This window comes from Thamnophis sirtalis, unplaced genomic scaffold, assembly GCF_051295495.1.
Source record: "Thamnophis sirtalis isolate CommonGarterSnake01/CBP01778 unplaced genomic scaffold, rThaSir2_p1.2 scaffold_1, whole genome shotgun sequence".
In the NCBI taxonomy this organism is placed as follows: Eukaryota; Metazoa; Chordata; class Lepidosauria; order Squamata; family Natricidae; genus Thamnophis; species Thamnophis sirtalis.
Genome location: NW_028261381.1, coordinates 75,199,442 through 75,226,793, shown reverse-complemented (window position 1 = coordinate 75,226,793; position 27,352 = coordinate 75,199,442). Strand labels below are relative to the sequence as shown.

General features: G+C 41.1%; 2 protein-coding genes across 2 annotated transcripts in view; one reads left to right on the top strand and one right to left on the bottom strand.

Moving 5' to 3' along the window:
- Window positions 1-272: 272 nt before the first annotated feature.
- On the top strand, window positions 273-18,002 carry LOC106542741 (uncharacterized). Its single transcript, XM_087716389.1, has 10 exons — window positions 273-519; window positions 1,323-1,769; window positions 2,573-3,019; window positions 3,479-3,925; window positions 4,404-4,850; window positions 5,309-5,755; window positions 11,330-11,578; window positions 15,290-15,337; window positions 16,224-16,326; window positions 17,811-18,002. The coding sequence occupies exons 1-10, from the start codon at window positions 387-389 to the stop codon at window positions 17,980-17,982; spliced, it is 2,940 nt and encodes a 979-aa protein (XP_087572515.1). The 5' UTR covers window positions 273-386; the 3' UTR covers window positions 17,983-18,002.
- A 1,325-nt stretch (window positions 18,003-19,327) lies between these two features.
- Window positions 19,328-27,352, bottom strand: part of AP2A2 (adaptor related protein complex 2 subunit alpha 2) — a 67,454-nt gene continuing 59,429 nt past the window's right edge. The window contains exons 20-22 of the mRNA XM_014058557.2: window positions 24,446-24,515; window positions 23,274-23,408; window positions 19,328-21,507 (exon numbers count right to left, since the gene is read on the bottom strand). Coding sequence (XP_013914032.2) covers window positions 21,430-21,507; window positions 23,274-23,408; window positions 24,446-24,515 — 283 coding nt within the window. The 3' untranslated portion in view covers window positions 19,328-21,429. The remainder of the gene's footprint in view (window positions 21,508-23,273; window positions 23,409-24,445; window positions 24,516-27,352) is intronic.

Here is a 27,352-nt window from a genome sequence, read left to right as displayed (position 1 = left end):
GGGGTATCCTTATGACTACAGATTCCAATCCAACAATGCACTGCTACTACCTCTATTTCCTCTCTCTTGCAGCTTCAACACATGAAATGTCATCAAGCCATAGGACCCCAACGTTTTCATCCATCTCGCCCTCTTCTACTTTGAGGACCACGGAATCAACTCAGACTGCAACCACTCCAATGCCAAAAACCACAACAGAAACCTCTCCTGTTACTCTACCCACCTCAAGATCCACAAAATCGACACCAAGTAGTACACCCATCTCGACAACCATATCCTCCACGAGCCCGATCACACTGACCACCTCTACAACCCGCACATCTCTCCCAACCACTTCCAAAGTTATTTCAACAATAATTCCCATTTCCCCCAGTAGCCACACCACCATGCCTACAACTATCACTCCCACCACCTCAATACCCAGCAGCCCTACTGGATCCACCCAACCTACAAGCACACAAACTACTAGTATGCAGCCTGCCACAACCTCAATGGCGACAGCAATACAGAGTACCAGTGGTAAGTTGAAATGTTTGGTTTAGCAACTCTGTCAACTCTACTGCTCTGATGTGGCCCTTCGGACCTCACAAATGCTCTACCTCCAGCCTCTCTTTTGAGGCACGATATAATTGTTCACAGAGCAATGACACACCCACATTCCTGGGTTGGTCAGCTACTTCTTAGTAACTTTCTCTTCATAGTGCACTTTCCAGACATTAAATATCATTCACCTTCCCACTTCCATCAGCCGGCCAGTGTCGACTGGCGACTACCCGGAGGAGAGCCTTCTCTGTGGCTGCTCCGACCCTCTGGAACAAACTCCCCGTGGAGATTCGTACCCTCACCACCCTCCAGGCCTTCCGCATAGCCCTTAAAACCTGGCTGTTCCGACAGGCCTGGGGCTAAAGACTCGCTGCCCAATTTCGAATGGTACGATTGCTGTGTTTTTAACTATGTATGGTTTTTGTGTTCTTGTTAGTCTGTTTGTATTTTCCCCTCTCTTTTTGAGTTGTGAGCCGCCCTGAGTCCCTTTAGGGAAAAGGGCGGCATACAAATAAATTAAACCTAAACCTACCCTAAACCTTTTATCCACTCATCCATCCCTCCATCCCTCATTCACTCAATCCTTCCTTCCTCCCTCCGTCCCTCCCTCCCTTCCTTCAACAGTGTCACTAGAAAACATATGGACAAGTATTCACACCCCCAATGTAGGTAAAACCTGTGATACTAAGCCCAGGCAAACATCTTTAGGGGTATCCTTATGACTACAGATTCCAATCCAACAATGCACTGCTACTACCTCTATTTCCTCTCTCTTGCAGCTTCAACACATGAAATGTCATCAAGCCATAGGACCCCAACGTTTTCATCCATCTCGCCCTCTTCTACTTTGAGGACCACGGAATCAACTCAGACTGCAACCACTCCAATGCCAAAAACCACAACAGAAACCTCTCCTGTTACTCTGCCCACCTCAAGCTCCACAAAATCGACACCAAGTAGTACACCCATCTCGACAACCATATCCTCCACGAGCCCGATCACACTGACCACCTCTACAACCCGCACATCTCTCCCAACCACTTCCAAAGTTATTTCAACAATAATTCCCATTTCCCCCAGTAGCCACACCACCATGCCTACAACTATCACTCCCACCACCTCAATACCCAGCAGCCCTACTGGATCCACCCAACCTACAAGCACACAAACTACTAGTATGCAGCCTGCCACAACCTCAATGGCGACAGCAATACAGAGTACCAGTGGTAAGTTGAAATGTTTGGTTTAGCAACTCTGTCAACTCTACTGCTCTGATGTGGCCCTTCGGACCTCACAAATGCTCTGCCTCCAGCCTCTCTTTTGAGGCACGATATAATTGTTCACAGAGCAATGACACACCCACATTCCTGGGTTGGTCAGCTACTTCTTAGTAACCTTCTCTTCATAGTGCACTTCCCAGACATTAAATATCACTCACCTTCCCACTTCCATCAGCCGGCCAGTGTCGACTGGCGACTACCCGGAGGAGAGCCTTCTCTGTGGCTGCTCCGACCCTCTGGAACAAACTCCCCGTGGAGATTCGTACCCTCACCACCCTCCAGGCCTTCCGCATAGCCCTTAAAACCTGGCTGTTCCGACAGGCCTGGGGCTAAAGACTCGCTGCCCAATTTCGAATGGTACGATTGCTGTGTTTTTAACTATGTATGGTTTTTGTGTTCTTGTTAGTCTGTTTGTATTTTCCCCTCTCTTTTTGAGTTGTGAGCCGCCCTGAGTCCCTTTAGGGAAAAGGGCGGCATACAAATAAATTAAACCTAAACCTACCCTAAACCTTTTATCCACTCATCCATCCCTCCATCCCTCATTCACTCAATCCTTCCTTCCTCCCTCCGTCCCTCCCTCCCTTCCTTCAACAGTGTCACTAGAAAACATATGGACAAGTATTCACACCCCCAATGTAGGTAAAACCTGTGATACTAAGCCCAGGCAAACATCTTTAGGGGTATCCTTATGACTACAGATTCCAATCCCACAATGCACTGCTACTAGCTCTATTTCTTCTCTCTTGCAGCTTCAACACATGAAATGTCATCAAGCCATAGGACCCAAACATTTTCATCCATCTCGCCCTCTTCTACTTTGAGGACCACGGAATCAACTCAGACTGCAACCACTCCAATGCCAAAAACCACAACAGAAACCTCTCCTGTTACTCTGCCCACCTCAAGCTCCACAAAATCGACACCAAGTAGTACACCCATCTCGACAACCATATCCTCCACGAGCCCGATCACACTGACCACCTCTACAACCCGCACATCTCTCCCAACCACTTCCAAAGTTATTTCAACAATAATTCCCATTTCCCCCAGTAGCCACACCACCATGCCTACAACTATCACTCCCACCACCTCAATACCCAGCAGCCCTACTGGGTCCACCCAACCTACAAGCATACAAACTACTAGTATGCAGCCTCCCACAACCTCAATGGCGACAGTAATACAGACTACCAGTGGTAAGTTGAAATGTTTGGTTTAGCAACTCTGTCAACTCTACTGCTCTGATGTGGCGCTTCGAACCTCACAAATGCTCTGCCTCCAGCCTCTCTTTTGAGGCACGATATAATTGTTCGCAGAGCAATGATACACCCACATTCCTGGGTTGGTCAGCTACTTCTTAGTAACCTTCTCTTTGTAGTGCACTTTCCAGACATTAAATATCACTCACCTTCCCTCTTTTATCCACTCATCCATCCCTCCATCCCTCATTCACTCAATCCTTCCTTCCTCCCTCCGTCCCTCCCTCCCTTCCTTCAACAGTGTCACTAGAAAACATATGGACAAGTATTCACACCCCCAATGTAGGTAAAACCTGTGATACTAAGCCCAGGCAAACATCTTTAGGGGTATTCTTATGACTACAGATTCCAATCGCACAATGCACTGCTACTACCTCTATTTCTTCTCTCTTGCAGCTTCAACACATGAAATGTCATCAAGCCATAGGACCCCAACATTTTCATCCATCTCGCCCTCTTCTACTTTGAGGACCACGGAATCAACTCAGACTGCAACCACTCCAATGCCAAAAACCACAACAGAAACCTCTCCTGTTACTCTGCCCACCTCAAGATCCACAAAATCGACACCAAGTAGTACACACATCTCGACAATCATATCCTCCACGAGCCCGATCACACTGACCACCTCTACAACCCGCACATCTCTCCCAACCACTTCCAAAGTTATTTCAACAATAATTCCCATTTCCCCCAGTAGCCACACCACCATGCCTACAACTATCACTCCCACCACCTCAATACCCAGCAGCCCTACTGGGTCCACCCAACCTACAAGCACACAAACTACTAGTATACAGCCTCCCACAACCTCAATGGCGACAGCAATAAAGAGTACGAGTGGTAAGTTGAAATGTTTGGTTTAGCAACTCTGTCAACTCTACTGCTCTGATGTGGCCCTTCGGATCTCACAAATGCTCTGCCTCCAGCCTCTCTTTTGAGGCACGATATAATTGTTTGCAGAGCAATGATACACCCACATTCCTGGGTTGGTCAGCTACTTCTTAGTAACCTTCTCTTCATAGTGCACTTTCCAGACATTGAATATCACTCACCTTCCCACTTTTACCCACTCATCCATCCCTCCATCACTCACTCACTCAATCCTTCCTTCTTTCCTCCCTCCCTCCCTCCTTCCTTTCTTCCTCCCTCCCTTTCTTCAACAGTGTCACTAGAAAACATATGGGGAAGGATTCACACCCCCAATGTAGGTAAAACCTATGATGCTAAGCCCAGGCAAACATCTTTAGGGGTATCCTTATGATTACAGATTCCAATCCTACAATGCACTGCTACTACCTCTATTTCTTCTCTCTTGCAGCTTCAACACATGAAATGTCATCAAGCCATAGGACCCCAACATTTTCATCCATCTCACCCTCTTCTACTTCGAGGACCACGGAATCAACTCAGACTGCAACCACTCCAATGCCAAAAACCACAACAGAAACCTCTCCTGTTACTCTGCCCACCTCAAGCTCCACAAAATCGACACCAAGTAGTACACCCATCTCAACAACCATATCCTCCACGAGCCCGATCACACTGACCACCTCTACAACCCGCACATCTCTCCCAACCACTTCCAAAGTTATTTCAACAATAATTCCCATTTCCCCCAGTAGCCACACCACCATGCCTACAACTATCACTCCCACCACCTCAATACCCAGCAGCCCTACTGGGTCCACCCAACCTACAAGCACACAAACTACTAGTATGCAGCCTCCCACAACCTCAATGGCGACAGTAATACAGAGTACCAGTGGTAAGTTGAAATGTTTGGTTTAGCAACTCTGTCAACTCTACTGCTCTGATGTGGCCCTTCGGACCTCACAAATGCTCTGCCTCCAGCCTCTATTTTGATGCACGATATAATTGTTCGCAGAGCAATGATACACCCACATTCCTGGGTTGGTCAGCTACTTCTTAGTAACCTTCTCTTTGTAGTGCACTTTCCAGACATTAAATATCACTCACCTTCCCACTTTTATCCACTCATCCATCCCTCCATCCCTCATTCACTCAATCCTCCCTCCTTCCTTTCTTCCTCCCTCCCTTTCTTCAACAGTGTCACTAGAAAACATATGGGGAAGTATTCACACCCCCAATGTAGGTAAAACCTATGATGCTAAGCCCAGGCAAACATCTTTAGGGGTATCCTTATGACTACAGATTCCAATCCAACAATGCACTGCTACTACCTCTATTTCCTCTCTCTTGCAGCTTCAACACATGAAATGTCATCAAGCCATAGGACCCCAATGTTTTCATCCATCTCGCCCTCTTCTACTTTGAGGACCACGGAATCAACTCAGACTGCAACCACTCCAATGCCAAAAACCACAACAGAAACCTCTCCTGTTACTCTGCCCACCTCAAGCTCCACAAAATCGACACCAAGTAGTACACCCATCTCAACAACCATATCTTCCACGAGCCCGATCACACTGACCACCTCTACAACCCGCACATCTCTCCCAACCACTTCCAAAGTTATTTCAACAATAATTCCCATTTCCCCCAGTAGCCACACCACCATGCCTACAACTATCACTCCCACCACCTCAATACCCAGCAGCCCTACTGGGTCCACCCAACCTACAAGCACACAAACTACTAGTATGCAGCCTCCCACAACCTCAATGGCGACAGTAATACAGAGTACCAGTGGTAAGTTGAAATGTTTGGTTTAGCAACTCTGTCAACTCTACTGCTCTGATGTGGCCCTTCAGACCTGCTCTGCCTCCAGCCTCTATTTTGACGCACAATATAATTGTTCGCAGAGCAATGATATACCCACATTCCTGGGTTGGTCAGCTACTTCTTAGTAACCTTCTCTTTGTAGTGCACTTTCCAGACATTAAATATCACTCACCTTCCCACTTTTATCCACTCATCCATCCCTCCATCCCTCATTCACTCAATCCTTCCTTCCTCCCTCCGTCCCTCCCTCCCTTCCTTCAACAGTGTCACTAAAAAACATATGGACAAGTATTCACACCCCCAATGTAGGTAAAACCTGTGATACTAAGCCCAGGCAAACATCTTTAGGGGTATCCTTATGACTACAGATTCCAATCCAACAATGCACTGCTACTACCTCTATTTCCTCTCTCTTGCAGCTTCAACACATGAAATGTCATCAAGCCATAGGACCCCAACGTTTTCATCCATCTCGCCCTCTTCTACTTTGAGGACCACGGAATCAACTCAGACTGCAACCACTCCAATGCCAAAAACCACAACAGAAACCTCTCCTGTTACTCTACCCACCTCAAGATCCACAAAATCGACACCAAGTAGTACACCCATCTCGACAATCATATCCTCCACGAGCCCGATCACACTGACCACCTCTACAACCCGCACATCTCTCCCAACCACTTCCAAAGTTATTTCAACAATAATTCCCATTTCCCCCAGTAGCCACACCACCATGCCTACAACTATCACTCCCACCACCTCAATACCCAGCAGCCCTACTGGGTCCACCCAACCTACAAGCACACAAACTACTAGTATACAGCCTCCCACAACCTCAATGGCGACAGCAATAAAGAGTACCAGTGGTAAGTTGAAATGTTTGGTTTAGCAACTCTGTCAACTCTACTGCTCTGATGTGGCCCTTCGGACCTCGCAAATGCTCTGCCTCCAGCCTCTCTTTTGAGGCACGATATAATTGTTTGCAGAGCAATGATACACCCACATTCCTGGGTTGGTCAGCTACTTCTTAGTAACCTTCTCTTCATAGTGCACTTTCCAGACATTGAATATCACTCACCTTCCCACTTTTACCCACTCATCCATCCCTCCATCACTCACTCACTCAATCCTTCCTTCTTTCCTCCCTCCCTCCCTCCCTCCCTCCCTCCTTCCTTCCTTCCTCCCTCCCTTCCTTCAACAGTGTCACTAGAAAACATATGGGGAAGTATTCACACCCCCAATGTAGGTAAAACCTATGATGCTAAGCCCAGGCAAACATCTTTAGGGGTATCCTTATGACTACAGATTCCAATCCAACAATGCACTGCTACTACCTCTATTTCCTCTCTCTTGCAGCTTCAACACATGAAATGTCATCAAGCCATAGGACCCCAACATTTTCATCCATCTCACCCTCTTCTACTTCGAGGACCACGGAATCAACTCAGACTGCAACCACTCCAATGCCAAAAACCACAACAGAAACCTCTCCTGTTACTCTGCCCACCTCAAGCTCCACAAAATCGACACCAAGTAGTACACCCATCTCAACAACCATATCCTCCACTAGCCCGATCACACTGACCACCTCTACAACCCGCACATCTCTCCCAACCACTTCCAAAGTTATTTCAACAATAATTCCCATTTCCCCCAGTAGCCACACCACCATGCCTACAACTATCACTCCCACCACCTCAATACCCAGCAGCCCTACTGAGTCCACCCAACCTACAAGCACACAAACTACTAGTATACAGCCTCCCACAACCTCAATGGCGACAGCAATAAAGAGTACGAGTGGTAAGTTGAAATGTTTGGTTTAGCAACTCTGTCAACTCTACTGCTCTGATGTGGCCCTTCGGACCTCACAAATGCTCTGCCTCCAGCCTCTCTTTTGAGGCACGATATAATTGTTCACAAAGCAATGATACACCCACATTCCTGGGTTGGTCAGCTACTTCTTAGTAACCTTCTCTTTGTAGTGCACTTTCCAGACATTAAATATCACTCACCTTCCCACTTTTATCCACTCATCCACCCCTCCATCCCTCATTCACTCAATCCTTCCTTCCTCCCTCCGTCCCTCCCTCCCTTCCTTCAACAGTGTCACTAGAAAACATATGGACAAGTATTCACACCCCCAATGTAGGTAAAACCTATGATGCTAAGCCCAGGCAAACATCTTTAGGGGTATCCTTATGACTACAGATTCCAATCCCACAATGCACTGCTACTACCTCTATTTCTTCTCTCTTGCAGCTTCAACACATGAAATGTCATCAAGCCATAGGACCCCAACATTTTCATCCATCTCGCCCTCTTCTACTTCGAGGACCACGGAATCAACTCAGACTGCAACCACTCCAATGCCAAAAACCACAACAGAAACCTCTCCTGTTACTCTGCCCACCTCAAGCTCCACAAAATCGACACCAAGTAGTACACCCATCTCGACAACCATATCCTCCACGAGCCCGATCACACTGACCACCTCTACAACCCGCACATCTCTCCCAACCACTTCCAAAGTTATTTCAACAATAATTCCCATTTCCCCCAGTAGCCACACCACCATGCCTACAACTATCACTCCCACCACCTCAATACCCAGCAGCCCTACTGGGTCCACCCAACCTACAAGCATACAAACTACTAGTATGCAGCCTCCCACAACCTCAATGGCGACAGTAATACAGAGTACCAGTGGTAAGTTGAAATGTTTGGTTTAGCAACTCTGTCAACTCTACTGCTCTGATGTGGCGCTTCGGACCTCACAAATGCTCTGCCTCCAGCCTCTCTTTTGAGGCACGATATAATTGTTCGCAGAGCAATGATACACCCACATTCCTGGGTTGGTCAGCTACTTCTTAGTAACCTTCTCTTTGTAGTGCACTTTCCAGACATTAAATATCACTCACCTTCCCACTTTTATCCACTCATCCATCCCTCCATCTCTCATTCACTCAATCCTTCCTTCCTCCCTCCGTCCCTCCCTCCCTTCCTTCAACAGTGTCACTAGAAAACATATGGACAAGTATTCACACCCCCAATGTAGGTAAAACCTGTGATACTAAGCCCAGGCAAACATCTTTAGGGGTATCCTTATGACTACAGATTCCAATCCCACAATGCACTGCTACTACCTCTATTTCTTCTCTCTTGCAGCTTCAACACATGAAATGTCATCAAGCCATAGGACCCCAACATTTTCATCCATCTCGCCCTCTTCTACTTTGAGGACCACGGAATCAACTCAAACTGCAACCACTCCAATGCCAAAAACCACAACAGAAACCTCTCCTGTTACTCTACCCACCTCAAGATCCACAAAATCGACACCAAGTAGTACACACATCTCGACAATCATATCCTCCACGAGCCCGATCACACTGACCACCTCTACAACCCGCACATCTCTCCCAATCACTTCCAAAGTTATTTCAACAATAATTCCCATTTCCCCCAGTAGCCACACCACCATGCCTACAACTATCACTCCCACCACCTCAATACCCAGCAGCCCTACTGGGTCCACCCACCCTACAAGCACACAAACTACTAGTATACAGCCTCCCACAACCTCAATGGCGACAGCAATAAAGAGTACGAGTGGTAAGTTGAAATGTTTGGTTTAGCAACTCTGTCAACTCTACTGCTCTGATGTGGCCCTTCGGACCTCACAAATGCTCTGCCTCCAGCCTCTCTTTTGAGGCACGATATAATTGTTTGCAGAGCAATGATACACCCACATTCCTGGGTTGGTCAGCTACTTCTTAGTAACCTTCTCTTCATAGTGCACTTTCCAGACATTGAATATCACTCACCTTCCCACTTTTACCCACTCATCCATCCCTCCATCACTCACTCACTCAATCCTTCCTTCTTTCCTCCCTCCCTCCCTCCCTCCTTCCTTCCTTCCTCCCTCCCTTCCTTCAACAGTGTCACTAGAAAACATATGGGGAAGTATTCACACCCCCAATGTAGGTAAAACCTATGATGCTAAGCCCAGGCAAACATCTTTAGGGGTATCCTTATGACTACAGATTCCAATCCCACAATGCACTGCTACTACCTCTATTTCTTCTCTCTTGCAGCTTCAACACATGAAATGTCATCAAGCCATAGGACCCCAACATTTTCATCCATCTCGCCCTCTTCTACTTCGAGGACCACGGAATCAACTCAGACTGCAACCACTCCAATGCCAAAAACCACAACAGAAACCTCTCCTGTTACTCTGCCCACCTCAAGCTCCACAAAATCGACACCAAGTAGTACACCCATCTCGACAACCATATCCTCCACGAGCCCGATCACACTGACCACCTCTACAACCCGCACATCTCTCCCAACCACTTCCAAAGTTATTTCAACAATAATTCCCATTTCCCCCAGTAGCCACACCACCATGCCTACAACTATCACTCCCACCACCTCAATACCCAGCAGCCCTACTGGGTCCACCCAACCTACAAGCATACAAACTACTAGTATGCAGCCTCCCACAACCTCAATGGCGACAGTAATACAGAGTACCAGTGGTAAGTTGAAATGTTTGGTTTAGCAACTCTGTCAACTCTACTGCTCTGATGTGGCGCTTCGGACCTCACAAATGCTCTGCCTCCAGCCTCTCTTTTGAGGCACGATATAATTGTTCGCAGAGCAATGATACACCCACATTCCTGGGTTGGTCAGCTACCTCTTAGTAACCTTCCCTTCATAGTGCACTTCCCAGAGATTAAATATCACTCACCTTCCTACTTTTACCCACTCATCCATCCCTCCATCCCTCCTTTCTTCCTTCTTTTGACAGTGACACTAGAAACCATGTGGACAACTTTTCCCACCACCAACTTAGGTAAAACCATAATGTGTCAGAAACATTATTCTTCAGAAATTTCTTATTTTTCAAGATTCCCACATTATAAAGTTGTGCTTTATTTATATTTCAGTTTGAAGAAGCCTATCATAATCACCAAAAGTTTTTCAGGAAGCAAACAATTAAAAAAAAATTGTCCAGGGTAATTTGCCATTTTTTTTCTTTCCACACGTTTTCTTTTTCAATGTGAGTGATACAACAATTCTGAATTCCCACCTTTACTAAGGCTAGAAAGGAAATATGATTCTCTGTTACTATTTTGCAGTATTTCGGATTCAAAAGGAAATAGTTTTTGTAGGATTTGTTGTTTTCAATGGAATAAGCTACTTTCCCCTTCTTTATTTCATTGTCCTCTGCATATTTTGTTCTGGTTTCCTACTTGATAATGTGTTGCAAATCCCAGAATGCTTTAATGCAAATTTTTGTCAGCTGTATTTTTTAAATGTTTTGCATGCTTTGCAATGCCTCATTTTTCCTTCCTGGAGTCTTGTTTTATTGGTACTATATTTGCAATAGTTCATTCTCCCATTCTGACAAGTATCTGTAACTTCAATATTTCCTGTCCACAGGATGGAAGACAGCTCTCTCAACACCACTGAGGACAACTTTCTCAACTTCTCATCTCTCAAGTTCTGTCTTTTCAATCTCTTTTTCTACAGAATCAACTTCAATTGTTGTGTCCTCTCTTACCACAAGATCACATAATATCTCCAGTTCGTCTTCTCCTAGCACTACTTGGAAAACAAGTCTAAGCACATCTTTGGTTCCCAGTGTGCCAACAAGTGCAACCTCTACTTTCTCCAGCATTCCAGTAACCACACCCACCAGGACCACTTGGACTACTGAGCCACCTACTGTCACTCTTACTTCTACTACTTTTTCTTCCACAAGTACTCCTTATACTAGCGGTAAGTATTTCATGGCTGATGGGAAAGTTGAAGGAACTATTGATTTTGCACATTACAACAATTATTTTGTAATGTGCAAAATCATATGCAAAATCATGTGCAGCATTTTGTGTTGACACTTAAGGAATCAAATTTTATAATTTTCATAAAACAAACCTGACTTATTTTGTATTAGAAAAGTTTTTAATTTGCACGTTATAAAATATTGTTGTTTTAAATGTAGAATAGTTTAATAGACAAATCATTAGGGTAATAACAACTTGACACTTTACACCACAGTCAACGCTTCAATTGTCAGCAGCTGTTGAGAGACATTAACTAAGCATTTAAATATAGAAATGAATTTATTTCCCATTGTAGCCCAGATGACTGTCATGTAATTCAGCTGACTCTGCATTAATAAGCTACATGCTCAATCACCTTTTTTACTATCCAAGAAAGCAGAGGACAACACAAGCAGCTTGTCTTCTGTACCTTCTGTGTAAAGTCTTCTTTCTCTTTTATTGGAAATTGTGAGTTTACAAATGTCTCTTGGGCTTGAGTCTCCTCTTTTCTCCTTCAGACATGGAACACTTGAGAATCAAATGGACAATTTCTGATCTTAGGAATGCTTCTTCATTTTTATCTTTAAACCCCCTCAAAATATACTAATAAAAATTATGTGCCAGTATATATTAATGATAGGAAAGAATCATTAGATAAGAATAGAATAAGAATTAAAGGAATAATGTGTACATTTTCATGACTCACATTGCATCGTAATTTGGAAAGCATCTCCAGTGCTATTTGTTCTTCTTTTTTATCAAGAGATTCAGGCATACAGAAGCAAATGCAGTTTTACAACTTTTTCATAATTCATTTTCTTAATCAAAAGCTTCACTAATTTACATATCACAAGTGCTTTCCCATCTCAAAAACTATTTGTCCAGATCAGATTTGAGTTCCAGAAGAATGTGGGTGGGTTGCTTTCATAAAACAGCCTCTGTGATGCACAGCCTCTGTGAACCCACAGCCTCTGTGGGTTCTGGAGCATACCTGTTGCAACTGGTATGCTGCAATGGGGCCTGGCTTCCACCACGTGAATGCGCACAGCACACATATGCGTACTTACCGCCTGTGATACTCCAGCTGCTTGGCAGAGCATCACGCAGGGGCCGTACACTCCGTGTGCATGCGTGAAAGCCCTGATCGGCTCAAATAGCAGTAAGGAGAGTGGGCAAGCAGGCAGGTCCTCCGGAACACTGTACGGAATGGTACCTGGTGCTCCCAGCAGGCACCGGTATGGCCATACTGGGGCGTATCGGTGTATTCCACCACTGCTGTGATGGCTCCAAAAGGTTACCATTCCCATACAGTTTGTTTGTTTGTATATTGAATTCATTTGCTACCCATCTCATAGTGAACAACTTTGGGCTTTTATACCATCCAAAGTTTTATAACGTCCAAAGAGCCTTTTTATTATTATTTTTTAAAAAATACAAATAATACAAACATAGTAAATACAAAAAAAGAAAGAGAAAAGGAAAAAAGAAACAAATATTATAGTGCACCCCCACCTCTCGGAGACCTTTATTTTAATCCCTATATTTCATCATCTATAATAACTAAAAGACAATATACGTCCAAAGAGATTTGAACTATCAAATAATTCCTTCCCTTTTGGAGGTGCAGAGTGGCAGGGAGGCAGCCTTGAGGCAAATATTCAGAAAATATTTGATAAACAAAGATGACAGAAACATTCCTTAAATCCTGGGGAGGGGGAATTAAAATATAATCCCTGACTTCCTGAAGAAGGGTGGAAAGAGAAGCATCAACAGATTTGCAAGATTCTGTTACACGTGGCAGTCAATCTCAGAGTGCTGGTTTTCCTGTGGAGAGAGGTTTCTGTTTGTCTTGAAGGACCAACCAGACATGTTAGGACCTGGCTATTTAAAGAAGGCTTGGGAGTCTCAATTTCCCCACCCCCCCTCAAACTATTGAATTTTTTAACCATGTTTTGTTGACTGTATTTTATTCTCTGGTCTTATACAGGTAAATATATTGATTATGATATAAGGTATTGCATTGTTTTAGGTTATCTTTTTATCCCAACTTATGAAGAGGGGTATCCATTGAGTTTTGATTCTGATTGCAGCAACCTATAAATCCTGCAAATGTAATTAATAAATAACTTATATGTGAGTAAGTGAGTGCAGATTTCCCCCTTTTGATATATTTTATAGCAAATATTGCAATTTCATTCATGGTGTCTTTTTTTTTTAACAATTAAGTCATCTGAATTGCAAAGGCATGGATTTGTGATACCTTAACATAAGAAAGTGCTAAACAAAAAATATTAAGTAACGCATTAAACAAATAATCACTTTATAAAACTGTATCCAATTGGATCCATCCCTACATATGTGTAGTCCTCACTTAATGACTTGGTGCCCATGACTGTTCAAAGTTATGACAGACTCCACCAAAGTTATAGTACTTACTACCTGATTCTGGAATTCTGATGACTGCGCACATCCCTGGGGTCACATGAACACTTTATTTATTTTATTGTCAACATGTACAAGGTAATAGATATTAGTATAAATGTGGACATTTTCACATGAGATTGGTACAAATAGATGGATATAAAGAAGTATAACATGCCCATGAACACATAAAATGAGTACATATCAATGGGGACAGTAGGACAGGGATGGTAAGCATGTTGATGCGCTTATGCACACCCCGCTAGGGACTTCGTAGGAAACTTGTGAGGTCCACAGTGGACAGTTTAAGGTTAAAGATAGGGGGGTTTGATGAACTAACAACAGAATCAGGTAGAGTGTTCCAGGCATTGACCACTCCATTGCTGAAGTTATATTTTCTGCAATCGAGTTTGGAACAGTTTACTTTGAATTTGTATCTATTGTTTGCCCATGTATTACTGCGGTGGAAGCTGAAGTAGTCATTTACAGGTAGGACATTATCACAGATAATATTGTGTACTATACTAAGGTCAGAACATAGGCTTTGGATGTTTGGCAACCAGCTCCCTTTATAGTCAGTTGCAGTGTCCCACAGTCACATTTTATAACTTTTTTGCCAGTTGTTTTCAGCAGGTTTCTGGCAACAAGTACCCATAGAAATACATGGATTTGCCTACATATTGCAGAGTTCACTTAATCATTGCAAATAAATAAATAAATCATAAAATCAGATCCAGTCAAATGACTGTCTCAACTTATGACTATAATGACTTACAACAAAAATTCTGAGCTCCATTACTGCTGTCAGTCAAAGACTTCTTGTAGAATTGACACCACCCATCGGTACATCCTTCCACCTTAATTTGTACTAGTGGCTGCTGGGTATCTTTCCAAACCAATGGAAACTACAATGTAGACTACAATGGGAATGGGTGGGTACATGGGGGAAGGACTATATCCAATGTATAAGTCAAGAACTCTTTACATTATATAATTTGAAGACATTTCATACAGAATGATAATCTTCCATGAAATGGAGCCAGCATTAAATTGTGGGCCATTAAATAAATCAATACTCCAAAGCAAGTTCTTTCTCTCAAAAAAATAATGTGTTCAGCAGAACCAGCCTTTTGAAAAAACTGAGTTGATGGATGATGTGAGTTCGATGACGAGTTTGTCTAAAGATTTGTGATGTTTGGTGACTCTGGGTGCAATTTTAAATCTTGGATTTGTTTTTCTTTTTCAGTTACTGTTCCTAATATTACAACCAGTGCTCCAGTCCCAACAAGCCCAGGTTGGTTGAACTCAAGTGAATGTCTGGGTTTAAATGATTATTCTCTGAGGCTTCAGTCAACTACATACTTTACTTTAGTCTGCTGAAATAGTGCTTGCAAGGAAAATACAGTAAACATAGGCCTACGTACTCAATTTTCAACTCAAAACTTTTTAAATACTTCAACTTATTGAACAAGATGTAGAGTGGAACTTTTTCATACTATTTTATAATTCTTAGAATGACTAATTTATATGAATTTATATGAATCTGAGATACATTACTGCCCTATAAAATAATATGGGAGTGCCGTGATCTAGTGGCTAAAAGTTGGGCTTATCAATTGGAAGGTTGGAAGTTCAAGACTGAAACATTGTGTGATAGGGTGAGTTTCTATTCCTGCCCCAGATCCTGCCCACTTAGAAGTTCAAAAGAATGCAAATGCAAATAGATAAATAGGGACCACTTCAGTAGAAAGGTAACAGCCTTTCATGTGACCACAGAAGCGTTTTTGGACAATGCTGGCGCCCTTGGCTAAGAAACAGAGATTAGCACTGCCTCCTAGAGTCAAACATGACTGGCTCGTCAGGGGAACTTTTACCTTTATCTAAAATAATATAGTTTTGCAAAAAAAGCTATCACTCATATTTTATGACCAATTCTCAGAAGCAAAATAATTGTTTTTCACTATTGTGTGAAATGTGTGATCTTTAGCAATAAGGACTGCATTTATTAATATATTGTTTAAATCAAAGACTAATGGTTGTAAAATCTAGCGTTCTGTGTTGCATTGTGTATTAGCGCTCTGTGGCAATAGCTCTTTGTAGTAAGAATACATATAAGCCTAAATCTTCATTAATGCCAAAAGGAGTCACTTATATTAATTGCTGTTTTTAATGTTTTACAGGCATATGTAGTACTATTGAATATGAAGAACAAGTGTTTTATAAGGGTTGTGTTTCAAATGTTACTTTAACCCGCTGTGAAGGCGCGTGTCCATCATCAACAAGGTAAATAAGATAATATTACATATTTTCCAGCAACCGAAAGGCCTACTACTTGATTAGAAGTCATATTAATAAAATACTTCAATTTATTTGTCCCACTATAGCTTATATGTCGGTGGCAGATTATTTTTGCTCATCTTTAATGAAAGATCAATACAAGAAAAACTCTAATCCCTATCTATAATTTGACCGTACCTTTCCCAAAGTTCCTGTTGTTTAATAGTTTTGTATACATCTAATCCCCACTTAACAACAGTCATCTTGACTGGAATTTCCATTGCTAAGCAAGGCTGTGGAAAAGCATGACATTGTGAGATCACACTGCTTAGTGATGAGAGTTCTGGCATTTCGGGTGGCCATCCATACATGAATCACACAATGTTGTTAAGTGCAAGGTCACAGGATCACCATTTGTAGCCACCTGCTCACTGACTTTGCTTGTTGGAAGCCATCAGTGAAGGTTGCAAATGGTGATCACATCACTGCAAGACACTGCAATGGCATAACTGCAAGCCAAGTGTTATCTCCTGGATTATGATTACACTCTTAAGTAGAAGAACTAGTCCTTTGGGAGAAGGGCGGCATATAAATCCAATAAACAAACAAACAAACAAACATAAACACTACTCATTGATTGCATCATAAGTCCAGTCACTGAATGACTGTTTATTAAATGGGGATCACCTATAGGGCAATGGTCCCCAACCTTTGCAGCTTAGTGGCCCAACTGGGAGGGGGAGGGAAACTGGGTGGCATGAGTGGCGGGTCAGTGTGCCTGCACTTGCACATGCAGCTCAACTTGCAGAACCCACTCATACAGCCCAGTTCCAAGTAGACCATGGGCTGGTAGTGGACCTTGGCCCAGGGGTTGGGGACCCCTGGTATAGCATAATTTGGTATAGTATTGTTTGGCTACATTTAAAAAGTTGACTGGATCACTGAAAGGAAATAGTATGAATGTAGTGTAAGCATGTGTGATATTCCACGTAGTACTCAGAAAAATGTAAAAGTATGTTTCCCTTTCATAACAATTGATTAAAACTTTTAGAAGCATTTTAGACATTTTTCAAAGGGCTACTATCTCTCACATAGGAACACACACACACACACACACACCATATTTTACATAAAAATATGGAGATAATTCTCACTGACATGATGTATTTCCTAAGTTTAGGATATCTTTATGTATAGAAAGTGGCACAATATATCAAACTATTTGCCTGTTGAGCTACTTGGAGCTGTGATGGAGCAGTAGTTAGAATGCAGTGTTGCAGGCTTGCAGTTTGCAGTGTTCTGTAAACTACTGAGAGAGGGCTGTAAAGCACTATGAACAATATATGTCTAAATGCAATTAGTCAATAGTATTAGTGTTAATTAGTAACCATTTCTTAAATTTACAATACTCAAGGAAACAATTTCTGTATTTTTAAACTAACTTGGTAAACACATGCATACCTCATCAATAAGAGTTTTCTTATTCACAGGCAGAAGAATGCAAGGATAGAAAAACTATGCAAGTGTTGCACGCCAACAACTTCCTACAAGAAGGAAATAGAGATGCCATGCCCCAATCCAGATAACCCGAATGAACCACTTTCTATATATATCCTTATATTTGGTGAATGTGTATGCAATGTAGAGGAATGTGTGCACTAGCCAAATTCACTAGAAGCAATATTTAAAATAAACCATCAGTTGCTATTTACATTGTACCTAAAGTCTCAAGTTGAGTCCCTTTGTTTACATTAATTTGTCCAAACACTGAAAAGGCAACTACTCTTTTAAGAACAGTGCTGATAACAAATTATGTTAATTTATTCATTATTTGGGAGATAGGAAAATGAAATGAATTTTTGCCTTATTTATAAGGCTTTCATCAAATTAATGTCTACCTGTGTAGAATAATTGACTGTTTTAATAAAGATATTAGCTGGTTTTTTTAGTTCCAATGGTGAATAACTAAAAGATATTATATCTTCCTAATCCTATAATCTAATGAAAAATTCATTCTTCAAATGCCCATTTTTGTGTTGTCAAAATGGAACCTTTCGTGATGCAGAGCATCATATCGACAGAGAAGACTTACAGAAGTAATGAACCTTTGTAATTGAAGAAACACCTTCCTTCTCTTCTTTCAAGGTTAATCAAGATCTGTATTATGTTATATCAAGATAATTTGTAAAATTAAAAAAATGCATCTTTGCCACTGGATGAGGCTGGAATTAATGACAGGTAAAAGCAGAGAATAAAGACAGCGTATTTTTCTTACTTCTCCCTACCTGGTAAGCTACTGAAGAGGGCCATTTGGGTAGATTAAATATATGGTAAAACTTGAGATAGAATTTTTGGTCTGTATTCCTCTAAAACACGGGGTCAAACTCACCACATCGCTTGACATTTCATGATGTTTTTCCCATTTGTGGAGCATGACGCATCCAGTCTGCAGACCGCCAGTTTGACACCCTTGCTCTAAAAAATGAATTCCAAGTCAGGATCAATTTCCAAGAAGAATTAACAGGTAGTCCTTAGTTAGCAATCATTTGCAATTAAGACAGTGATGAAAGCAAAGATAGTATCAATTGTAATAGCAACTTGAGTGCAATCCCAAAATATCTCAAGAAGCACCGTTGGCATTGAAAAAATCACCATCAGTCAATTGCAAAAGGCAGCTTTACTTACAACAGTTTACTTCTTGCAATGATACTTTTAACACCATCAAATACCACCTGTGTTTGCCAAATTCTTGGGAAGGACTCAATAGTTAGATAAAAATGTCAAATCCAGTCTAAACATCTGACTGTGTGATCAACCATAACAATAATGATATACACCACACTGATCTATTACAACATCCTAAGTTCTTGGGGAAAACTCAGTGGCTACAAAGACCAACTCCAGCTAAACAACAGGCAGCTGTGATTTCGCAATGGTGTGAAAAGAGATTTCTTTAAAAAAAATAGACACATTGAAAGTTCTTAAAACTGAGAATGAGGAAACATAATTTTAGTCTTCTAGCCATTTATTTTTTTCTGCTAAAGGTAACATGATTAGAGTTATGTATTTTCAGATTCATACACTTATAATGAAAGTTGACCATATAAGCTGAAAATTCACTTTTCATATACTGAAATGGTTATACATAGATACCGGAGTGTAGACCTAAGTTTACAGCATTTCATCTTCCAGTTGAGGAATCTTTCACAAGTCAATAACAAATACTGCACTTGGATTACTAATACTGTTTTAGCCACAAAAAGTATTATTTCTGGTTGATAAAGAGGATATATAACTTTGGTAATCAAGTAACTTATCCCAATAGAGAAATTGTATATACCTGTACTTCAATTCTCTGTTCCCCATTAGGGAAACAAAAACCACATGAATAGCTGATTTGGAATTTTCATCTTTTTATGGATAAATCACATCTGCTCACAACTGCACAGGGAAGACCACCAGTGCTTTGCATGGTATTATTAAATAAATGCAATCACAGTGCCATCAAAACTGCCCTTTTAAAAGTTAAATGGCAGATCTTCTCAATATGTTATATGACAAGCTTCTAATTATCCCTTGTTTTAATGGCTTCCAGTTCCATGTGAAAAATGAGGACACATTAACTTGTTCGTTGTGATCATTACTCTTTGAATTTCTCCAGTAAGAGAAGAATATTGGAAGTTATCCTAGTTTTATTACATGGTCAAATTAATGCCATTTCATTTATTAAAATGTGCTAATTCAGTGGAACCCAACCAATCTACCTTAAGAAGTTTGCAAAAAACTAGTAATTCAGTACTCAAATTAGAGGAATCTGGATAATAGTTTTGTCTGGTTTAGACATGCAATTTTATCTTTAAAAAAGAAGCTGATTAAACTCCCAAGGACATTTATTGCAATATAGATACCATTGCTTATTTTTTCTTGCTTTATTGAGTGACTGTGCATTTTAGAATCATTTCAGAGAAGTGTGATTGAAACTTATTTCTACTTGTTGAAAAGGATGCCAGGTTGACTTTCTATAATATATTACAAATGCATATCTCACGCAAAGTAGACCATATCATTGCTAGACTTTTTGAAAATAGTGCACCCAACTTTGTGATGTCAAAAAAGCAATTATCAGACCATTATACTTTCAAAAGCTAACGATTTACTTAGGACCTCAATATACTATCTGTATCTGTGTGACCCACCCATATGCTAACAAAAATATTACATCAAAATTGCCTATCAGTAATAACAGCCAGGGCTAGAGAATATAGAAACATAGATTCTCTGGGAAATTTTTAGTGTAGCTCCATGTGATTTTTTTTTAAACTTTACAATCCAAGTGAACAATGGATTAACTAGAGTTCTCTAGAAATAGTGAATCTAATAATTCTGATTCTTTATTCCAGCGTTTGATGAGAATTTTACTCTTTGGTAATTCATCATTTTGAGGAAATGAAAGGGTGAATTAAAGCTGTTTAAAACAAATTGCTTGAGGTAGGGGGAAATAATATCCTAATGCCTCTGTGTACTGTACTCAAGGTCAATGCCCATAGCCTATTTTGAAAAAGCCAACACCTGTGAGATTCATTACATTTCCTGACTTCCCATCACATCACATGGATGCATTTTGGACATTCTCAAAAGTAGATCTGCCTAAGATTGACAAAGAGTACAGCAGCAAGATGGCTACTGCACAGTCTCATCAAACAGAACTTTACTGATTACTGCTGGGGTAATGCAGGGGTAGGAGAAGTGACCACGACGTTACTAGCAATTTACATTGGACTTTCCAGGGGGAAAATTCAAACACCTTTCATTTAGATCATTGTTGATCAAAGTAAGTCATCATAAAACCAACTCCTGACAAAATGCCTGAAATAGTTGAGGTGACAAACACAATGCCTCCTGGCCTCCTTGTGCCAGAAATATTTTTCACATTTAGGTAACTTTACATTACACACATCTTTTATTCACATAAGAGGGACAGGTCCTTTAAGGCAGGAATGTGAATGTGATGGCAGTTATTTATGCAGACACTGGTGCACAGGACATTCCTGGAGCAGGACAAGAAAAACAGGCAGAAATAAAGAATCAAAGCTGGTCTTGAGTTAAGATTCAGAACTGTTCTGACAACAATTCGCATAATCTTCGTGAGACTGTTTCTTTACTTGTTCGTAGTGTTAGTCGGTACATCTGAAAAAATAATGAAAAATAAGTTTTATGAAGAACGGCTTTACAATCGCCCAAATTCCTTCCTTGCTTGTAAGTATTTTCTGTAACAATTTTAGATGTTTTAGAATCATAAGGTGGTTTGATGTTTTAAGATTTTTAAAAAAAAACAAGAATTGCAGTGGAGGCGAACCTAATCTGAACTTCTGAAGAACATTTTTAGCTTAGGGCAGGGGTCTCCAAACTTTTTGCAAGGAGGGCCAGATTTGGTGAGGTGAAAATGTGTGGGGCCAACCATTCAGCCTGTCATTCTTTGAACCATTAACATTAATGTGTGGTGAAGGAAAAAACGCCGGCTGGTGGGGATGAGTGACAAGCTGAGCTGGCGGGGAGAAGAGGCTGCGGGCTGCTCAAAATTTGAAAATGGGTTGCAATTGGCCCCCGGGCCGGACTTTGGACATGGCTGGCTTAAGGGGAAAAGAGGCTATTTTTTAAATCAAAGAGTTCAATAGTAATCAGTGGGATTACCTGTATTTAGAATTAAAGAAAATGAACTGAGCTGCAGAGTTAAGCATTATTGTGAAGCTTTATCTTTACTTACATTCTTAGAACCTTTAAGTATTCTTAGAAAATAGAAGTTACTGGCAGTTGTATGTCCAGAAAAAATAGAAATGGGTAGTATAGACCAGTGTTTTTCAACCACTGTGCCGCAGCACACTAGTGTGCCGTGACATAGTGTAAGGTGTGCCGTGGGAAAAACACTTTATATATAGTCAATATAGGCACAGAGTTAAAATTTTTTAACATTTTCTAATGGTGGTGTGCCTCGTGATTTTTTTCATGAAAAAAGTGTGCCTTTGCACAAAAAAGGTTGAAAAACACTGGTATAGACCACTGATAGTGAGAAGTATCTTTGTCCTTCTGGGACATGGGCATCACAACCACTTTTTGAAAGTACAGTACCTATAAATTGTTTTCAAAATTCCAAATATGCTCACTGACTTAAAGATGTTGCATAACTCTGCTTTAGCAGAGAATCCCATAAGTCTTCTTCCTCACTCAGCAATCTTTTCCTTATAAGTGTTTTCTGCTCCTCTTCTGCTCCCACCCCCCCAAAAATCTGGTTGTTATTCAAAACATCTTACATCCTCCAAACTTAATATATCACAAGTGATAGTGCTACATGTACAATTATGTATCACAATATTTAGAAATCCATACATTTTGCCCCAAAAATAAGGCTTATTCCTTGGTGCACACAAGAGATATGGAATGGAAAGAAACTTCAGTTAATCTGTCACAAAATTAAAAACGTAATTAATCAACCCAAAAAAAGAAAATACAAGTTCAAGAGGTGTGAGTTTCACCTGGAGAATTTACAGTATAAAAAGGCAAACCAAAACCTGTTTAGAATGGTACTCCATCCCAATGCAATTGCTCTTCCTGATTAATGAACGGAACTCTGAATGTAATTTTGCAGAAACTCAATTGTCTGTACAAGTTGTACAATGAATACAAGGCAAAGCTAGTATTGGGAGAGCTATAAAATGTATGTATGCATTGTCTTAGTCGATACCACTCAGCTAGCACGTATATTGTTAGAGCACAATCTTCAATGAAGCATTATATCTGTATTTGGTGAACGAAAGGATCTCTAATGCAATAAAAAACACTAGAATTTCTATTTTACTTTAGAAGAAAAGATTTCTGTAAAAATACACATGGGGAAAATTAAGTGTCTTTCATATGATACATGCTCTTGGTTTGACAATAAAATAAGCAAGGATTACCTCTGCCTGAAGGTTGGGTTCAAGACGCATCAAACAACCAATTTGTATTGATTTTGTGTGTATTATGCCAGCACCTACAAAGTTAGCAGGGTTAGGATCCACTTCTTCCAGTAGAGCTGTGCCAAAGCCAATGATCTGTAAAAGATGATTTAATTTTACATAATACGTCTCCTTAAAAGACAAATTAGTTTTATTTAATTGAATTGAAAACCATTGGACAACATACAGATGGAGAAAGGAAGGAGGAGGATAAAGTGTATATGATAGATTGAGCAGAATGCTAAACATACACTTGATTTAAGACTCAGGTAGCTTCCATATTAGAGAGAATGCAAAAGTTTGAACTAAAGAAAGAAATGTGATGTTATAACAAAATCAAATATCCGAACAACTTTTCCAGATAAAATAAATTAACAAATCAACCATAAAACTTTTAGACATAAATAATGCTGACTTGAGCACTAAAAATAATTGATAGTGAATAGGAACAATTTGATAAAATCTAGTTTTTATTTCTTGGGGAGAAACAGCTTCCATTTTTGAGAATCAGTTAATAAAATATTGAAAAGGGAATGATGCATTTCAAAGATTGTCAGAATATACGTAGTGTGTAGTTCATTATGTTGAATAGCTGTTGATTAACAAAAGGCTACCAGTGAAGAAATAAGCTTAAAAATTCCTTCTGTCTTTTTTAGATCTGATAGTTTGTTAGCTGTATGTTTTATTTTTTTAAAAGCACCTTTTTATTTTGGTAAGCACAACAAGAATAACAGCAGAACAAATTTCTACTTCTTAATGAATAAAACCACCAATCCTTCAAGAGGCAAAGAAAAAAAGATACCAAAATTATATCTATGTTGGTAGAACAAAAATTTGACTGTTTGTGTGTGTTTATGTAAGAAGCAAAGCAAATTTCCTACCATACAATTACCAACTAATAGAGTCCCATGCTTTTTTTCCTCCTAATATCCAGGCATTTATTTAAAAAAAGTATAGATGTGTAAGCTGTTAAGACCATAGCTTTAACTTTTCTATCATTATCTGGTGTTTTTTAAAAAAAACAAATGAAAGACAACGGCTTTATTTTCCATTATTATAAAGTTTTGATGTCACAAAAGCAACTGTGCTGGAAAGTGAAATATAACCGTTGAGGCAAGATCAATCATACTTACTTTTGCCTTTGTAATTTCAGCATCCATTGGATGGTTTGCTTTAAAGATATTCTGCATTTCTTGTTGAGGGCTATGAAGAACATCAAGAGTTGGTATTAGCAGTTCATATTTATTATATTTCTGCAGCAAAACGTTTATGACAGAATGTAAGCACATTTTACATGGAAGTAGCAGTGTAATACATGCATGTTTATAGCACTCTTCTTCCAAACAATGAATCTTATAGGATTGGTATAGCAATGGTCTAACCAAAGAACTAAAAACAGGTATCCTTAAGTAAGCTGTTCTTTAGCTATACAGATAGAGAAATATATGGATAGAGAGATGGAAGAAGTGTCCAATATTTTCCAGGAATTCAGCCATCAAAATAAATGGACATGCAGAAAGACTAAATTTGTTTAGCTTCTGCTATATTAATGCTCACAATTTATTAAACAATTCTATATTTAATTTTAGCCCCTTAAAAGATAAGACCTAATGTAGTCCATGTTATACTAAACAATAAATGGAATCATTCCATTTCTGACAATGTATGAAAGTTTCCTAACTATAGATGAATATGTGAGTTCTGATATTGACATTCTGAATTTCTGAAACAGCATAGCCAGTATAACATTTGTTTAAACATCTATTTAAATATCTTCACCACATTTCTTACATTGATTCCACACATGGGCCACATAAGAGAACATTTATGACAGGTTGGAGTCATAGAAACTAAAGGGTTATTCACTGGGTTCACATATACCGGTAATACTAAATCTTAATGTAGTTTAGCTGTCTTTAGTAAGTTGTATAAACTTATTGTGAATCACTGTAACATACACAATCAAGTTAAAGTAAACCACAGCCTTATAGACTGTGTTAGCCCAGGCACAGCCTCTACCCTGAAATGCCTCACTCAAATGTAGCAGGCTTCTTTCTGTTTGATTTATCTCTGTATCATAAATGAGTACCGTATTTTCACGACCATAAGCCGCACTAAAAATCCTAAATTTTGATCCAAAATCGGCAGTGCGGCTTATAACCCGGTGCGCTTTATATGTGGAAAAAGATCTCCCAGCTGCTTTGCTCCTCGCGACTGCAATAGATGTCCAGAGGCGGCTTTTGGGGCTGGTGGGGATTGGATTTCCGGCTCGGTGGCCCCTGTCGCTTCTGGACGTTGTGGGGAGCCGAGGAGAGTGTGGGGGGGAGCGCGCGGCGGTTCTTGGCGCTCTGGGAGGCGGGAGAGGCGCGCGGTTTGGTTTCTCCTCCCTGGGCGTCGCGGCGGCGGCCCCGGGCGCGCCGATCCCCGTGTTTTTCGCATCGGGGCATGCTCTTGCAGCACGCCCCGATGCGAAAAACACAGAGATCGGGCGACGTCCAGGGAGGAGAAATCAAACCGCGCGCCTCTCCCGCCTCCCAGAGCGCCAAGAACCGCCGCGCGCTCCCCCCCACACTCTCCTCGGCTCCCCACAACGTCCAGAAGCGACAGGGGCCACCGAGCCGGAAATCCAATCCCCACCAGCCCCAAAAGCCGCTTCTGGACATCTGTGGCTCCCGGCGCTCCAGGAAGCACCGAAAGCAGCTGGGAGAGGCGCGCGGCTTGGTTTCTCCTCCCTGGACGCTGCAGCAGCAGCCCCAAACTCACCGATCCCAGTGCCTTTCGCATCGGGGCGCGCTGCAAGAGCATGCCCCGATGCGAAAAACACAGAGATCGGTGAGCCCGGGGCCGCCGCTGCGACGTCCAGGGAGGAGAAACCAAGCCGCGCGCCCCTCCCAGCCGCCCTCGGCGCCCCCCGGAGCGCCAAGAACCCTCGTGCCGCTCCTCGCGATGTCCAGAAGCGTCGGGAAATGTGCGGCTTATAACCCGGTGCGCTTTATATGTGGAAAAAGTTAAAAAAATTAACGTTAATTGATACTGCGGCTTTTAATCCGGTGCGGCTTTTGGTCGTGAAAATACGGTACCACAGTTTGGGACTCATCTTCCAGGAAGAATAATGATATAGAAGGAAGTTAAGAGAGCAGAATCCATCAGTGGCCTACTCCTGAAACTCTGAGTGAGAAAAGGCAACATCTGTGGCTGCAAAATGGTAGTTCTTTTTAGAGATCAAATGTAGGACTGAATTGCTTTGCAGGGAAAAAACTACTCAACTCCTCTGCTCATAATAAAATTCCGTATACCACCAGGCTTGAAATTTTAGGCCTGGATAACCTTGAACTATGTCGTCTATGTTCTGACCTGAGCTAAGTGCACAAGATAATCTGCCATAATGTCCTACCTGTTAATGACAACTTTTACTTCAACTGCAATAACACAAGGGCTATCAATAGATACAAACTAAATGTAATCCGTTCTAATCTTGATTGAAGGAAAAACAATTTCAGCAATAGAGTAGCAAATGTGTGGAACACCCTACCTGATCCTGTTGTTAGTTCCTCTAACCTCCATACCTTTTACCTTAAGCTGCCTACTATGGACCTTCCACATTTCTTAAGAGGTCCTGAAGGGGTCATGCATAAATGCACCAGCGTGTCTACCGTCCCTGTCCTACTGTCCCATTTATACGTACTCTTTTTATGTGTTTATGGCTATGTTTTGCTTATTTATATTCATTTATTTGTGCCATTTTTTCACGTGTTTTCATACTTGTTTCCTTGTACTTGTTGACAAATAAAATAAAATAAATAAATAAATAAATAAATAAAAAGGAGTTTGAAACCTGGTTCCTACAGAAACAACTCATGAATTTACAAGGCATCCTTGGTGCTCTCTGAGCTTGGCTGTTTTCTTGCAGATGTTTCATTACCCAATCTAATTATCATCATCATCACCACCACCACCAACAACAACATGATGTTACCTAGTTTGGGTAATGAAACATCTGCAAGAAAACAACCAAACTCAGAGAACACAAAGATTCCTCT

Excerpts from the sequence above, each read along its gene's own strand:
- LOC106542741 (XM_087716389.1), top strand. The coding sequence starts at position 387 with ATGCCTACAACTATCACTCCCACCACCTCAATACCCAGCAGCCCTACT. Across the intron at positions 3,020-3,478 it reads AGTAATACAGACTACCAGTG|CTTCAACACATGAAATGTCA; the intron begins GTAAGTTGAAAT and ends TCTCTCTTGCAG. Across the intron at positions 5,756-11,329 it reads AGTAATACAGAGTACCAGTG|AATCAACTTCAATTGTTGTG; the intron begins GTAAGTTGAAAT and ends CTTTTTCTACAG.